This window comes from Ranitomeya variabilis, chromosome 2 (assembly GCF_051348905.1).
Source record: "Ranitomeya variabilis isolate aRanVar5 chromosome 2, aRanVar5.hap1, whole genome shotgun sequence".
Classification (NCBI taxonomy): Eukaryota; Metazoa; Chordata; class Amphibia; order Anura; family Dendrobatidae; genus Ranitomeya; species Ranitomeya variabilis.
The window spans coordinates 27,133,292-27,150,672 of NC_135233.1; the positions used below are offsets into that span (position 1 = coordinate 27,133,292).

At 52.3% G+C, this 17,381-nt stretch overlaps 1 protein-coding gene across 7 annotated transcripts in view; it reads right to left on the reverse strand.

Annotated features, from left to right (window-relative positions):
- Positions 1-5,107: 5,107 nt before the first annotated feature.
- The window catches only part of LOC143804249 (nuclear RNA export factor 1-like), a 93,326-nt gene continuing 81,052 nt past the window's right edge, over positions 5,108-17,381 (reverse strand). For 5 of the 7 annotated variants that reach the window (XM_077282157.1, XM_077282161.1, XM_077282159.1 and 2 more), the window contains 7 exons: positions 15,321-15,382; positions 14,909-15,024; positions 13,291-13,333; positions 12,821-12,896; positions 10,023-10,205; positions 9,615-9,675; positions 5,108-5,499 (listed from right to left, as the gene is read on the reverse strand). In XM_077282157.1, coding sequence (XP_077138272.1) covers positions 5,434-5,499; positions 9,615-9,675; positions 10,023-10,205; positions 12,821-12,896; positions 13,291-13,333; positions 14,909-15,024; positions 15,321-15,382 — 607 coding nt within the window. In that variant the 3' untranslated portion in view covers positions 5,108-5,433. The remainder of the gene's footprint in view (positions 5,500-9,614; positions 9,676-10,022; positions 10,206-12,820; positions 12,897-13,290; positions 13,334-14,908; positions 15,025-15,320; positions 15,383-17,381) is intronic. The other 2 variants (XM_077282162.1, XM_077282164.1) reach the window with 1 other exon arrangement.

Below are 17,381 nucleotides of genomic sequence, written 5' to 3' on the forward strand. Positions count from 1 at the left end.
GTTTATCGCCCCATGTACCTATGTGGGAACGGTCAGGGCGGCCATATTGGTCATCACCCAGCTTTCCCAGAAACAGAACGGTTGAACAAAATTTGCCCCTGCAAATTATTTTATGAGCTGTAGGCTTTAATTCAGACATTTAGCTACAGATTGTAGAGATTATGGACGGTGAGGATCAGACAGATCACAGTACAGGGCCGTGCAGATGGTTTCCACTCTGCATTGGGTGTGTCCTAATATAAGGAACATTACAGGTCGGGCGTTGGGACTGTGCTCCCTGCAGCCACCACTAGAGGGCGCCTGCAGTATGTTGTATGCACTGAACTCTGCGCTGGCTGCAGCCACCACTAGAGGGCGCTCTGTGGTATGTTGTATGCACTGAACTCTGCGCTCCCAGCAGCCACCACTAGAGGGCGTTCTGTGGTATGTTGTATGCACTGAACTCTGCGCTCCCAGCAGCCACCACTAGAGGGCGTTCTGTGGTATGTTGTATGCACTGAACTCTGCGCTCCCAGCAGCCACCACTAGAGGGCGCCTGCAGTATGTTGTATGCACTGAACTCTGCGCTGGCTGCAGCCACCACTAGAGGGCGTTCTGTGGTATGTTGTGTGCACTGAACTCTGCGCTGGTTGCAGCCATCACTAGAGGGCGTTCTGTGGTATGTTGTATGCACTGAATGATGTGTTGCCTGCAGCCACCACTAGAGGGCGTTCTGTGGTATGTTGTGTGCACTGAACTCTGCGCTGGTTGCAGCCATCACTAGAGGGGGTTCTGTGGTATGTTGTGTGCACTAGCTCCATACTGCCTGCAACCACCACTAGAGGGCGCCTGCAGTATGTTGTATGCACTGAACTCTGCGCTGGCTGCAGCCATCACTAGAGGGCGTTCTGTGGTATGTTGTATGCACTGAATGATGTGTTGCCTGCAGTCACCACTAGAGGGGGTTCTGTGGTATGTTGTGTGCCCTGAACTCTGTGCTCCCAGCAGCCACCACTAGAGGGGGTTCTGTGGTATGTTGTATGCACTGAACTCTGTGCTCCCAGCAGCCACCACTAGAGGGCGTTCTGTGGTATGTTGTGTGCACTGAATGATGTGTTGCCTGCAGCCACCACTAGAGGGGGTTCTGTGGTATGTTGTGTGCACTGAATGATGTGTTGCCTGCAGCCACCACTAGAGGGGGTTCTGTGGTATGTTGTATGCACTGAATGATGTGTTGCCTGCAGTCACCGCTAGAGGGGGTTCTGTGGTATGTTGTGTGCACTGAATGTGGCACCTGTGCTGTTGCTCCCCCTAGTGGTGGCCGAGGAGTCCACGTGTCAGTCTTTTATTTATAAATAAATTTGCACACAATCTTGTACAACATGGAAAGGTGGACAGGGCAACAGGACACGCTCTACAGACTGCTCCAATATTTAATTTGCCCCCTGAAAAGTATGCTATTCCCATCTATGAGCTCTCGCAGAGCAGCACATGTGTACTTAACCCCGTATTAGTCAATCATTTCTCTCTGCCGTCACCCTGACTCACCGTAGCCTTTGCAGGGTGCCCGTGTTATACCTGCAGCGAATGTCTCCGGCTGTCAGTTCTGCGCCGTATTTCAGCCTCTCGCCCACTGGGGACTTCAGGCTCTTGGTAAGTTCCCCTGATGACTCCCAGGTTTTATACAGCGCAGAACATCCACTGCGCCTTTACTGCCTGCCGGTGACGGACGTTAACCCTTTGTTTCCCTGTGAGCCGCCCCCGTCTCGTTGCCTTCCAGCTGTTCAGTAATAACAGAACAAGTGCAATTTTAAAGGAATAAAATCTCGGTTCCTCTAATGGTCGCACCTATCAATGGTCGCCATGATCCTGTCTTCTGTATATTTCCTCTACTTTGTGATATCGGTTTGTCGGAAGGACGTGTCTTACACTGTAAATTTTACTTATAAAATAATAATTTACGTTTCTCATCATTAAAGATGGAATTACCTGTTTTTCGATTTTCTTATGCTGTAAAACTGTCTGAGATTATTTATTACGGTGTAATACAATCACCCAACAAGCTTTAACAATCTGCTATAGAAACCTGATGCTTAAAGGGGTTGTCTACTCTTATATAACCCCTCTAAGGGGATTGGGGCACACTCCCTTTATTAGTACTACACCACCTTCTCTGTTCGGCCTAACCTTTTAAAAGCCTGTCCATATGCCCTTTTAGTTCCTTTGGCCATTGTGGAGAATATCTAATTTTTAGGTGGTTCTGTGCCACATCGTTTCTTAATAGCATCAAAGTTCAAAATTCCCTACATTGAAATTTATCATCTGTGCTACCCACAGCCACCACCAGAGGGTGCTCTCTGCATATAGATTTATTATTACTGCGTTTCTTTAACAAACAGTGTGCAGAGAACTCCCCCTAGTGTTGGCTGTGGGGAACTACAGAGAATTTGGAGTTTGGGGGCAGAAAGTACATGCAGCACCATACTGATATGTATACATATATTTATCATGGACACGTCTAGCCAGTCACTTTTAAAAAGGTGGAAATTAATCACACTTATAACAGTCTGATTGTAAAGGATGAGCACATAGGTGGAGCGTAAAATATTAACTGAACTATTAAGTTGTATGAGGCATTTGGAGTATTAATAAACTTATTTACACTGCGACTCGCCCTGTTCACACGGGCACCTATTTAGCAGCACAAGCCCAGCAATGAGGAGAGAGCAGGGGATTCCTATTACAGATGTGACTGATCCGAGACCCCGTGCACATAAATAAGAGTATTCAGGTGTGATAAAGGGATGGCACAAGTTACCCACGGAGCAGGGAGGACAACTAATGTCCCCCTTCTATGAAACAAATACATTGACTTTGTATTGTTACATATTCATCACAGACAAGTGCGAGAGGCACAGGGGCCATAGTGTCACAGCAGTGTCCAGTCAGACTGGTCTGATCAGCGTGGATGAAAAGGTGAGTTCCCGGCTGGACCAGGGTCTCACTGTGGATTTTGTCTCTACTTTTTAAAACTAGAGTGATTATTAATGAAACATGCTCAGATTGGGTCACATGTCAAAGTGGGGAACTACAGGGGTCAGTATTGGGCCCTCTTCTTTTTCACATATTTATTAATGACCTTGAAGGGGGTGTACGAAGTAGAATTTCAATATTTGCAGATATTAAACTCTAGGATAATTAACACAGAGGAGGATAATGAAATATTACAGAGGGATTTATGTAAGGTCATGCACTTGGGCAGAGGAAATAAAATGCACACTTAAGTACTTAATAGTAAAAAGGTCACTAAAGACTTAGATATATGGGGTGGATGGCAAACTCCACTTTAGTGACCAGTGCCAGGCAAATAAAATCATGGGATACATTAAAAGAGGCAGAGATGCTCATGACAAGAACAAAGTTCTGCCTTTATACAAGACACAAGTGTGGCCGCACCGATACAGACGGAGCCCAAAATTGTACCTAGTATCTAAGTCTACGTTCACATTAGCGTTCAGCGCCATGCGCCCCTATATTTAACATGGGGGCGCATGGACATGCATTGTGCTGCGTTTTGCGATGCATGGCCGCAAGCGTTGGGCGCAGAGAACGCAACAAGTTGTATTTTTTTTGCGTCCAACTTTCGGCAAAAAAGGACGCATGCGTCGCAAAACGCAGCGTTTTAGCGTGCGTTTTGTTGCGGTTTTGTTTGCGTTGTGCGTTGCGTCGCCGACGCAGCGGCACACAACGCAAATGTGAACGTAGCCTAAGAAGGATGCAGCAGAACCAGGGGTATTAAGGGAAGGATTGCAGAAGACGGGTTATCACACTGGGGGTTATTCAGTTTGGATAAAAGAAAGCTTGGGGGCGATGCAGACGAGTCCCTTTAAATGATTGGCCACGCCAAGGTTGCACTAAGTGCTTGTGGTACCATACAATAGCGAGGACACGTGTAGAGCGCGAGGCATTGACACGGTATAACACAATGAGGACGAGCGCGAGGTGTGGACGTGGTAGTGTCAATATAATGACATCTAGTAACAGAACATTTCCTTTAATGGATATTTTATACAAAAATAAGCGCTCTTAAAACAAGAAACAATATTTTTTTTCCATAATCCGTGTAGAGGATGAGTGGTGGATGGGTGTAAATCATGAAGTGTGGACACAGTGGTAAAAGATTGCATTGAAGACGGGTGTAGTGCGTGAGTGGTGGACGCAGTGGCATCACACAATAGTGAGGACAAGTGTAGAACGTGAGAGGTGGACTTCACACAATAGTGAGGATAGGTGTAGAGTGTGAGTGGTGGACGCAGTGGCATCACACAATGGTGAGGACAGGTGTAGAACGTGCGAGTCATACGTGGACGTGCTTGTATCAAAATGGGATGGATGTAGAGCGTGAGAGATGTGAGGACACTGGTGTAGAGTAAGGCGTGTACTGTGGAGCGTGAGTCCTGTGGATATGTACTATAGTGAGGACACTGGTGTATAAGGCGTGGACGTGGCATCACTATAGTGAGGACAGGTGTGGAGCGCGAGTCCTGTGTGGGAATGGTATCACTATAGTGAGGACACTAGTGTAAGGTGTGGACGTGGCATCACTAGTGAGGACACTGGTGTAAGGCGTGGACGTGGCATCACTATAGTGAGGACAGGTGTGGAGCGCGAGTCCTGTGTGGGAATGGTATCACTATAGTGAGGACACTAGTGTAAGGTGTGGACGTGGCATCACTAGTGAGGACACTGGTGTAAGGCGTGGACGTGGTATCACTATAGTGAGGACAGGTGTGGAGCGCGAGTCCTGTGTGGGAATGGTATCACTATAGTGAGGACACTAGTGTAAGGTGTGGACGTGGCATCACTAGTGAGGACTGGCGTGGAGCGCGAGTCCTGTATGGACGTGGTATCACTATAGTGAGGACACTGGTGTAAGGTGTGGACGTGGTATCACTATAGTGGGGACACTGGTGTAAGGTGTGGACGTGGTATCACTATAGTGAGGACACTGGTGTAAGGTGTGGACGTGGCATCACTAGTGAGGACGTGGTACCACTATAGTGAGGACACTGGTGTGGAGCGTGAGATTCGAGGCGCGGAGGGGGTCACACAATACAATAACACCTAGTAACAGAACATTTCCTTTAATGGATGTTTTATACAAAAGTGAACGTTCGCTCTGAAGCCTTAAAACTCTAATACAAGCAGCCATCTTTCCTCCGCACTAATCGCAGCTTCCTGCTCACTGAGGGGCGTTAACACAACGGGGCAGATTCTCTGCAGAAACCTTTGGCGCCGTCTACACGACGGGAACGAGGCCACATTTTACCATTTGTAACAAAACTCGGACGCCGAAAAACAGACAAGAAACACAAGAACATGAACAGAAGGACAACAGAACCAGGGACCCCTCCGTGTATCAGAATCCGACCAGCGGGGACTCGTCCTCACACGTCATCGCGACATGACCGCCGCCAGCTCCTTCACTTCAAAGGCCTCTGGAGGAATGGCGCCCCGACTCTGGAAAGGGGAAAAATATAATAAAGGAAAAGCAGATCACACATGACAGTCTGTAAACCTGGGGACGAGACTGACGGACCAATCACCCCTTTATACAGTCGGGGTGAGCGCTCTTAAAGGGGTTCTCCAGTTATATGCAGATAAACATTAATGGAGTCTCTGATGAAGAGGACTGATGTCTATATGCCGTAATTGCGCTCAGATATGGAGGGGTCTCCAGGCCAGACCCCCTGGAGTGAGCTGTAATGGGATCTGTACATTGAGCTCTTGGTCACAGCAGTGTCAGAGCCAGAGAGACGCACGTATCTGACACGGAGGCACGTAGAGGACTCCATCGCTGTTTCAGATTTCTCATTCAGCCCCATCGCCCCTCAGTCTATAACACCCGGCCCCATCGCCCCTCAGTCTATAACACCCGGCCCCATCGCCCCTCAGTCTATAACACCCGGCCCCATCGCTCCTCAGTCTAAAACACCCGGCCCCATCGCCGCCCCGTCTATAACACCCAGCCCCATCGCTCTCCAGTCTATAACACCCGGCCCCATCGCCCCTCAGTCTATAACACCCAGCTCCATCGCCCCTCAGTCTATAACACCCGGCCCCATCGCCCCTCAGTCTATAACACCCGGCCCCATCGCCCCTCAGTCTATAACACCCGGCCCCATCGCCCCTCAGTCTAAAACACCCGGCCCCATCGCTCCTCAGTCTAAAACACCCGGCCCCATCGCCGCCCCGTCTATAACACCCAGCCCCATCGCTCTCCAGTCTATAACACCCGGCCCCATCGCCCCTCAGTCTATAACACCCAGCTCCATCGCCCCTCAGTCTATAACACCCGGCCCCATCGCCCCTCAGTCTATAACACCCGGCCCCATCGCCCCTCAGTCTATAACACCCGGCCCCATCGCCCCTCAGTCTATAACACCCGGCCCCATCGCCCCTCAGTCTATAACACCCGGCTCCATCGCCCCTCAGTCTATAACACCCGGCCCCATCGCTCTCCAGTCTATAACACCCGGCCCCATCGCCCCTCAGTCTATAACACCCAGCTCCATCGCCCCTCAGTCTATAACACCCGGCCCCATCGCCCCTCAGTCTATAACACCCGGCCCCATCGCCCCTCAGTCTATAACACCCGGCTCCATCGCCCCTCAGTCTATAACACCCGGCCCCATCGCCCCTCAGTCTAAAACACCCGGCCCCATCGCCCCTCAGTCTATAACACCCGGCCCCATCGCCCCTCAGTCTAAAACACCCGGCCCCATCGCCCCTCAGTCTATAACACCCGGCCCCATCGCCCCTCAGTCTAAAACACCCGGCCCCATCGCCCCTCAGTCTAAAACACCCGGCCCCATCGCTCCTCAGTCTAAAACACCCAGCCCCATCGCCGCCCCGTCTATAACACCCAGCCCCATCGCTCTCCAGTCTATAACACCCGGCCCCATCGCTCTCCAGTCTATAACACCCGGCCCCATCGCCCCTCAGTCTAAAACACCCGGCCCCATCGCCGCCCCGTCTATAACACCCAGCCCCATCGCCCCTCAGTCTATAACACCCAGCCCCATCGCCCCTCAGTCTATAACACCCAGCCCCTTCGCCCCTCAGTCTATATCACCCGGCCCCATCACCCCTCAGTCTAACACCCAGCCCCATTGCCGCCCCGTCTATAACACCCGGCCCCATCGCTCTCCAGTCTATAACACCCAGCCCCTTCGCCCCTCAGTCTATATCACCCGGCCCCATCACCCCTCAGTCTAACACCCAGCCCCATTGCCGCCCCGTCTATAACACCCGGCCCCATCGCCGCCCCGTCTATAACACCCAGCCCCATCGCTCTCCAGTCTATAACACCCGGCCCCATCGCCCCTCAGTCTATAACACCCAGCCCCTTCGCCCCTCAGTCTAAAACACCCGGCCCCATCGCCGCCCCGTCTATAACACCCAGCCCCATCGCTCTCCAGTCTATAACACCCAGCCCCATCGCCTCTCAGTCTATAACACCCAGCCCCTTCGCCCCTCAGTCTATATCACCTGGCCCCGTCACCCCTCAGTCTAACACCCAGCCCCATTGCCGCCCCGTCTATAACACCCGGCCCCATCGCTCTCCAGTCTATAACACCCAGCCCCATCGCCCCTCAGTCTATAACACCCAGCCCCTTCGCCCCTCAGTCTATATCACCCGGCCCCATCACCCCTCAGTCTAACACCCAGCCCCATTGCCGCCCCGTCTATAACACCCGGCCCCATTGCTCTCCAGTCTATAACACTCGGCCCCATCGCCACCTGGTCTATAACATCCGGCCTTTCCCCCCCAGTCTATAATGTCTGCCATCAACGACTTCCTCGGTCTCTAACAGCCGGCCCCATCACCTCCAATACCCCCAGGGTATTCTTATTTATTTATAGAGCACCATTAATTCCATGGTGCTGTACATGAGAAGGGGTTACATACAAGTTACAGACATCACTTACAGTAAACTAACAATGACAGACTGATACAGAGGGACGAGGACCCTGCCCTTACATTCTACAGGATTATGGGGAAGGAGACAGTAGGTTGAGGGTTGTAGGAGCTCCGGTGTTGGTGAGGCGGTAGCTCCGGTAGATAGTGGTGAGGAGGCAGCGGGGTCAGTGCAGGCTGTAGGCTTTCCTGAAGAGGTGGGTTTTCAGGTTCCGTCTGAAGGATCCGAATGTGGTTGATAGTCGGACGTGTTGGGGCAAAGAATTCCAGAGGATGGGGGATATTCGGGAGAAGTCTTGCAGGCAATTGGGTGAGGAGCGAATAAGTGCGGAGGAGAGAAGGAGATCTTGGGAGGACCGGAGATTACGTGAGGGAAGATATCGGGAGATTAGTTCAGAGATATATGGTGGAGACAGGTTATGGATGGCTTTGTAGGTCAGTATTAGTAATGTGAACTGGATACGCTGAGGGAATGGGAGCCAGTGAAGAGATTTGCAGAGGGGGGAAGCGGAGGAGTAGCGAGGAGAGAGATGAACTAGTCGGGCAGCAGAGTTAAGGATGGACTGGAGAGGTGCAAGGGTGTTAGCAGGGAGGTAACAGAAAAGGATGTTACAGTAGTCAAGGCGGGAGATGATGAGGGCATGCACAAGCATTTTAGTAGATTGACGGTTGAGGAAAGGATGGATTCTGGAGATATTTTTGAGCTGGAGTCGACAGGTGGTGGAAAGAGCTTGGATGTGCGGTTTGAAGGACAGGGCAGAGTCGAGGGATACTCCGAGGCAGTGGACTTCCGGGGTGGGGGAAAGCGTGATGTCATTTAATGTGGTAGACAGATCAGGTAGGGAAGATGTGCGAGATGGAGGAAAGATAATTAGTTCAGATTTGCCCACACCTCGTCCAATCGCCCCTCAGCATATAAGGTCTGGCCTCATCGCCCCCCAGTGTATAGGGTCTGGCGTCATTGCCCCCGGTAACTAACACCCGGCCCCATCGCCCTCCAGTGTATAACACCCGGCCCCATCGCCCTCCAGTGTATAACACCCGGCCCCATCGCCCTCCAGTGTATAACATCTGACCCCATTGCTCCCCGGTGTATAACATCCAATGCTGATGACCCCGCGGTATAACATCCAGCCCCATTGCCCCCGGTGTATACCGTCTGGCCCCAGCCATGCCGTTTCTATAATGCTGGATGTTTCCAGCTTTGTGGGAACAGTTTGGCGTAGACCCTCATCTGACCTCCATCACTGTAGCTCCATACAGACATGGGGGGAGCACGTGAGCGGCTGCACAGAGACCCAACCTAAAATGGAGATTGTGAGCCCGACCTCCCCCCAACATCAGGGTCTGACCCCACAAATGCTCTTCTGAATGAAGTGGCAAAATTTCCCACAGTCTTATAGAAATCCTTCCCAGAAGAGCAGGAGCCGTTATATCTGCAGAGGGTCCGACTCCATATGAATGTCTATGGATGTAGGATGGGAGGTGAGAAATGATCCTGGAGGTGAATGTGGAGGGGGGCACATACTTTTCTCCACATTCTGTATGTACAGTGGTTCTAGAGAGCAAGAACTGGACACAGTGCACACAGCGCGGGGCGGCTCCACTTCACTAGAGACCATCAGCCAGTAGGTTGGCTAGGAAAACCATTTACCTTCAGGTGATGAAACATTTCCTTTGCTTTCTGCACATCCCAGTTGTTGTCTTGAAGACATCTGTATAGAGAAAAGAACTTTCATCAAAAGACACTGACTCTGGCGGCAGAAAGCCCTCGCCCGCAGAAAGCCCTCGCCCGCGGCTTGTGTGACATATGGGGACGTCAGGGCAATACGTCCAGAGATGTTGAGTGGATCATTATCTAAAGTTACTTGTTATAGAGGCAAAACCTCAGCTGTGAGAAGTGTCAGGGCTGCACAAGTTTTCAGCACCTGGATGTAGAGCGGATTTTTTTTTATTCAGTGACAGCAAGCAGAGATCTTGGCCACAGACTCGAGTTAAAAAAAGAAGTGTAATATGAAGTTGCAGACCCCCCAGCAATGGATGAGGGGCCGGCGTCACTCACTTCAGAGCCCAGTCTGGTTTCATCTTCGTGTACGCAGAGAAGGAGTGGACGGTGTCGCTTGCGCCGGTGGAAGGGGCTTTCTCGACGATTGCCAGGATGGATTTGGGGGACTCACGTGGCGGCGTTTCTTGCGGACCCCTGTACGCATTCACTATGACCATCTGATCATTCAAAATCTGAGCACTGGAGAAAAAAAGAGGAAAAACAAAACCACTAAATGGAACGATCACAAAAAGGAAACAAAAGGTCGTCAATTTCTCATTCATTAACAGCAAGCAGAGATCTTGAAAATGCTGAAAAAATAGAAATATAAATTTTACAAAACGTCCGGTCACACACGCACTCTGCTCCTCCACGGCTGCAAGACCACTGCAGGAGGAGCCGAATGGTCGCACATGCGCCCTGACACTGCACGGCAAGTGCGCGGCACGGACGGAAATCATCGATCCATAGGTTTAGAAGAAGCAGCAGGGAGCACCGGGGCGGCCATTCAGCTCCTCCTGGGGGTCCTGCAGCCACGGCGGGACAATCTCTCCAAACTACTCCTCCTGGGGGTCCTGCAGCCATGGAGGGGCAGTCTCTCCATACTCCTCCTCCTCCTGGGGGTCTTGCAGCCACGGAGGGGCAGGCTCTCCATACTCCTACTTCTCCTGGGGGTCCTGCAGCCACGGAGGGGCAGTCTCTCCATACTTCTCCTCCTGGGGGTCCTGCAGCCACGGAGGGGCAGGCTCTCCAAACTACTCCTCCTCCTGGGGGGTCCTGCAGCCACGGAGGGGCAATCTCTCCATACTCCTCCTCCTCCTGGGGGTTGTGCAGCCACGGAGGGGCAGTCTCTCCATACTACTCCTCCTGGGGTCTTGCAGCCACGGAGGGGCAGTCTCTCCATACTCCTCCTCCTCCTGGGGGTCCTGCAGCCACGGAGGGGCAATCTCTCCATACTCCTCCTGCTGGGGGTCCTGCAGCCATGGAGGGGCAGTCTCTCCATACTACTCCTCCTCCTGGGGGGTCCTGCAGCCACGGAGAGGCAATCTCTCCATACTACTCCTCCTCCTGGGGGGTCCTGCAGCCACGGAGAGGCAATCTCTCCATACTACTCCTCCTCCTGGGGGGTCCTGCAGCCACGGAGAGGCAATCTCTCCATACTACTCCTCCTCCTGGGGGGTCCTGCAGCCATGGAGGGGCAATCTGTCCATACTACTCCTCCTCCTGGGGGGTCCTGCAGCCATGGAGGGGCAATCTCTCCAAACTACTCCTCCTCCTGGGGGTCCTGCTACCACGGAGAGGCAATCTCTCCATACTACTCCTCCTCCTGGGGGTCTTACAGCCATGGAGGGGCAGGCTCTCCATACTCCTCCTCCTGGGGGGTCCTGCAGCCATGGAGGGGCAATCTCTCCAAACTACTCCTCCTCCTGGGGGTCCTGCAGCCATGGAGGGGCAGTCTCTCCATACTCCTCCTCCTGGGGGTCTTGCAGCCATGGAGGGGCAGGCTCTCCATACTACTCCTCCTCCTGGGGGATCCTGCAGCCACGGAGAGGCAATCTCTCCATACTACTCCTCCTCCTGGGGGGTCCTGCAGCCACGGAGGGGCAGTCTCTCCATACTCCTCCTGGGGGTCCTGCAGCCACGGAGGGGCAGTCTCTCCATACTCCTCCTGGGGGTCCTGCAGCCACGGAGGGGCAGTCTCTCCATACTCCTCCTCCTGGGGGTCCTGCAGGTATGGGAGAACATGGGAAAACAGGTTCTGTAGATGGATGGGATGCAGCGGAGAGGCCCTTTATGTCCTTGGTATATTTACGATCTACAGATCTTCCAACAATTTCTCCGCACATACCTGTATCCCCGAGTCACACAGATCTGTAACTTAGCCCCCCCAAATATCTCCAGGACCCCATTGTATGCAGCTAAGGTCGCCCGGCAGGGGGATGGATATCAAGGTCTGAACGCTTTTACGGACCTCTGCTTGCTGTGGTCCAATTGCAACCTAAACTGTAATGTGCTCGTTACGTTGTGGTTATCTGGGTCCTTTCTTGTGCCCAGGACTCATTGCATCCACTAGGACAAAATGACAGCAAGCAGAGATACTGAAAACACAAAAGAACTGAAGGAATTTTTGAAAATTGAGGCAACGGACGACACAAAACAAAGTGTTATTTTCCATAATTACTTTAGCATCCCTTTAAACTATAAAGTGATGTTAAAGTTTAAACCAAGAAGCAACTTCTGTGCAATTGTCACCATTGTGCGTCCCACGTGCACCGCAGCGGTGCGGAGGTGTGACCCCAGCTCCATTCATTGCTATGGGATCTGGAGTGAACAGTCACAGACAGTGAGTGGCGTAGTGGTCATTGTTTCATTCTGTTTGTGATTGAAGGGGTCCCCAAGCTGACAGATCCCCCCACCAATCAAAAATGAAGTAACTTTGTAACTATTGTTGTGTGTGTATACAGCTCCCATGCAAATCTATGTGCCACCATAGCAACAGACTACAGACAAACCTTGTGTAGTCTGATCCTGCAATCATGTGTTACCTCCATCCATCCAGAATTAGAGGACAGATACAACACATGACTGCGGGGGGCCAGACTGCGCGGGGGGCCAGACTGCGCGGGGGGCCAGACTGCGCGGGGGGCCAGACTGCGCGGGGGGCCAGACTGCACGGGGGGCCAGACTGCACGGGGGGCCAGACTGCACGGGGGGCCAGACTGCGGTCCGTCACTGATTCCAGCTCATTCGTTTACAGAGTTACCACTGGAGGACGCGTTCAATTCTTATAATTCCAGTAAGTCCATTTCTCGTACCTGTCTTCAGAGTCCGGGACAATGATGAAAGTCCTTCTGAAAAAGATGACGGGGGTCTTGCAGCAGTTCGGGTTCACTGTCGGGAGAAAGTGTATTAGCTTCTATCCAAAGACCACCCCATACACAGACTTAAAGGGGTATTCCCACCAGTAAGTGATGACATTCTTAGCATGTGCCATCACTTAATGATCACTGGAAGTCCGGCTGATCCTGAGAACGGAGAGGCTGCAGTGCTCCATCGCCAGGAGAGCCCTGTGCAAAAGTGAGGGGATTACTGCACATACGACTGATGAAGCCCCTATAAGCTGCCCAGACATTTTTTTTTTTTTTAACAGATCTACCCAGTTTTGCATGGACCGTCTCCCCTCCAAGAGTCCTGACCCCTGATCCCTGATAAATGACCAGGCAGTTTGCTTTTTAATCTGTTCAATCCCGGTGATTTCCCCTTTATACAGCAGGACATTACTAACCTTCCTTAAATACTCCTTCGATAGTGAAACAAATGATCGAAGCCTGCGGAGAACCAGGGAGCGATATACATAAGATGTGAGAGCCATTAAATATAAGCCGCCGAGACCCCACAATCACACACTGGGGGCTCCACACGTTAGATCATTGGAAACTTAGAATTTGCAACAGATTTATTTACAAAAACAAAATCCAAAATGTGTAAATAGACCCCTAGAAAGATTTTGCATACACATTGCCCGATCCCACACACGGCCCGGCGAGGCCCGGATCCCACACACGGCCCGGCGAGGCCCGGATCCCACACACGGCCCGGCGAGGCCCCGATCCCACACACGGCCCGGCGAGGCCCCGATCCCACACACGGCCCGGCGAGGCCCCGATCCCAAACACGGCCCGGAGAGACCCCGATCCCAAACACGGCCCGGCGAGACCCTTATCCCAATCACGGCCCGGCGAGACCCCGATCCCAAACACGGCCCGGCGAGACCCCGATCCCAAACACGGCCCGGCGAGACCGCGATCCCAAACACAGCCCGGCGAGACCCCGATCCCAAACACGGCCCGGCGAGACCCGATCTCAAACACGGCCCGCCGAGACCCCGATCCCAAACACGGCCCGGCGAGACCCCGATCCCAAACACGGCCCGGCGAGACCCTTATCCCAATCACGGCCCGGCGAGACCCCGATCCCAAACACGGCCCGGCGAGACCCCGATCCCAAACACGGCCCGGCGAGACCCCGATCCCAAACACGGCCCGGCGAGACCCCGATCCCAAACACGGCCCGGCGAGACCCCGATCCCAAACACGGCCCGGCGAGACCCTTATCCCAATCACGGCCCGGCGAGACCCCGATCCCAAACACGGCCCGGCGAGACCCCGATCCCAAACACGGCCCGGCGAGACCCCGATCCCAAACACGGCCCGGCGAGACCCCGATCCCAAACACGGCCGGCCGAGACCCTGATCCCACACAAGGCCCGGCGAGACCCTGATCCCACACAAGGCCCGGCGAGGCCCCGATCCCACACAAGGCCCGGCGAGGCCCCGATCCCACACAAGGCCCGGCGAGACCCTGATCCCACACAAGGCCCGGCGAGGCCCCGATCCCACACAAGGCCCGGCGAGGCCCCGATCCCACACAAGGCCCGGCGAGGCCCCGATCCCACAGATGTTAGACTAATCTACTTCTTGGATTGCAATACTCCCTTAGGGCTTGTTCTCATGTAGTGTTTTTGATGCATTTTCTTATGTGAAATTTCCATGAGAAATACAAGCATCAGTCACACTTTGCATTATGTCTTCTTGTGTTTTTTTGACCTGCAGTGCAATTTATTTCATTGTTTTTACTGCAGTTTTTCATCCGTTGAGATTGGCACCAAATGTGCATGAAAAAAACCCCCCAAAAAATACCCAAAATAGTTGCTGTAGTTTTTATGGCCATAAACTGTGCTTTTCATGTAGAAAAAATAGATGCATGAAAGTCACTACATGTGAACACTCGCTTATGTGACAGCTTCCGTGGACGTTCTGCAGTCGGGGGTTAGAAACATCTCTCGCCCTGCGGACCCTCAGCTGCAGTCGCATGTCACTCCGACAGGAGAACATGACACTTACGTTCTGGCAGCCGACATCCAGAGTCATGGACGCCAGCTCGTGCTTTGTTTTGGGAAGATTGCAGAGGAAGCCGACCACCAGCAGCCGGTTGTACTTTATTAGCTGACGTCTCGTTTCTAGAAAAAGAAAAAAAAGATGAGAAAGCAATTAAATATTATATATAGAGGTATTCCGGGGTTCACAGATCAACCGCACCGCGCTGACACCATATTGCAGCGTATCGCCACGCTTCTGCTCGCTATGTGTATCTCATCCGCATCAAGACTGTGGACCTAGCTTTACCCATTCTAGGTGGTGGACTACAGTTCCCAGCATACACTGATGACTATACATCTGGCTGTCCTGCAGTCTCCACCATCTTGTGCAGTTCGTCTAACAGGACTGATGGTATACACCGTACACATGGCCGTACCTGGTCTCTTCACTCGGAGAAGGTTGCGATTCTCTTTCCAGTATTCCTTAATCTGAAGGAAGCTAAACGCAAACAGACGGAGGCGTTACATAGCTGTTCCCAGGGGCAGTGGACATAGACTACACAGCACAGGAACCAAGCCCACAGACAGGACTGGCATCAGCCCTATACAAAGCTGTCTGCTACAGCAACGGCAGTGTTGCATTGCGCCACCAAAATCTGCAAACGTTTCACTTTCCAAATCAGTGGTGACGCAGGATCTCCATCGATCCCACAGAGCTCCTAGAAAATCCTTTTAGTTGTCCAAGGAAAAAGTTCTGCAACTTTCTAAAATATTTTCAAGAGTTGTGTTTGCTGTCAGTAAATAGAAAAATGCTTAGCTACTTACCGGTAGCGGTGTTTTTTGGAGCCCATGACCGCACCACGAGAGAGGGGATCCGCCCTTCAGGGACAGGAAACCTAAAGACATAAAAGGGCGGCACCTCTCTCCTGAATCAGTTAAATTACAGAGCATGAGAGGACCTCCCAGGTAAGTAACAAAAATATACAACATCTTTAAACTAAATACAATTTTCACACGTGTACCAGCATCCGAGTGCTCACCCACACGTAAAGGGAGGGAATATAAGATTGCTGTCAAGGGCTCTGAAAAACACTGCTACCGGTAAGTAGCTAAGCATTTATTTGGTCTCCCATGACAGCACCACGAGAGAATTACAGAGATGTAAAGAAACTAGGGAGGGACTACAGCCTTAAGTACCCTTCTCCAAACGGGAGATCAGAAGAGCCACCCAAATTCAGTCTATAATGTCTGAAGAACGTGGATGGAGAAGACCACGTAGCCGTCTTACAAGTCCTCAATCGACACTTCCAACCTCTCCGCCCAGGATGTCGCCATGGGTCGGGTGGAGTGTGCCTTTAAGCCCTTCGGAACCGCAGTGCCACTTGCCAAAGAAATTGCCTCCCTAATCCACCTGGCTAAGGTGCTTTTGGAAACTCTAAGCCCTTTCCTAACCCCCTGAAAGGCCAAAAACAAAGAATTTTCCTTCTTCCACGGGTCAGTTACTGAAAGATAAGTAAGAAGACACCTTCTAACATTAACGAATGGAGTTTCCTTTCTTTTTGATTGGCGGGATTATCGCAAAAGGAAGGAAGGACTATTTCCTGCAGTCTGTGGAATTTGGAAGCGCCTTTTGGCAGATACAGGGAATCTGGTTTCAAAACGACCCTATCATCCCTAAACTGGGTTATATGGAGGCTGCCTAGATAGGGCCTGAATATCCCCAACCCTCCGAGCCGAAGTCAGCGCAACTAAAAGGGCAGTCTTGTGCAACTGAATTTGTATCGGGGCTTCCTCAACAGGCTCAAAAGGGGGCTCTGTCAACGCTCTCAGTACCAGGTTCAAGTCTCACGGTACCAAGCTCTGCTGCTACTCTAATAAACCTGTATATCCAGTAACTGCCTGCTAGATCACAATTATACAGGGTTGCTAATTCCGACACCTGGACCTTAAGGGTGCTTGTGGCCAGACCCATCTCCAAGCCCCTCTGTAGGAACTCCAACACCTGGTTTAATTTTGACTTTTCCCCCCAATCTCTGCCCCTGAGACTGACAAGAACTTACTCCAGGTTCTAGTGTAAATTCTAGTTGTGGAAGCTTTCCAGTATCTACCAAGCCCCGAGAAAATTCTCTCTCTCAGCAGTGCCCTCTCAAACTCCACGCCGTCAGATGTAAGTTGGAGACTTGTGGATGGAAAATCGGTCCCTGTGAGAGAAGACCTGGGCGCTCCGTGAGAACCAGGGGCGGACTGGGCCAGGTGGCAGGAGTGCATATGCCCCCCGGGCCGGTGCCTGAGCAGCTGCACAGGGCCGCTGGAGGACCGGCAGCGATTTTAATACATAGCGCGCCGCATCCCTCCAGCCGGCCCTTTAAAACTAAGCCAGGTCCTGTGTGCGCGCGTTGCCCGCGCTGATAAGTGCCGCGGCGGCCCACGCTAGTGCGCGAGCACGGCCGCGGTCCTAGTTCCTGCGCGAGCTCGTCTGCTGCCCGTGTCAGCGCGGG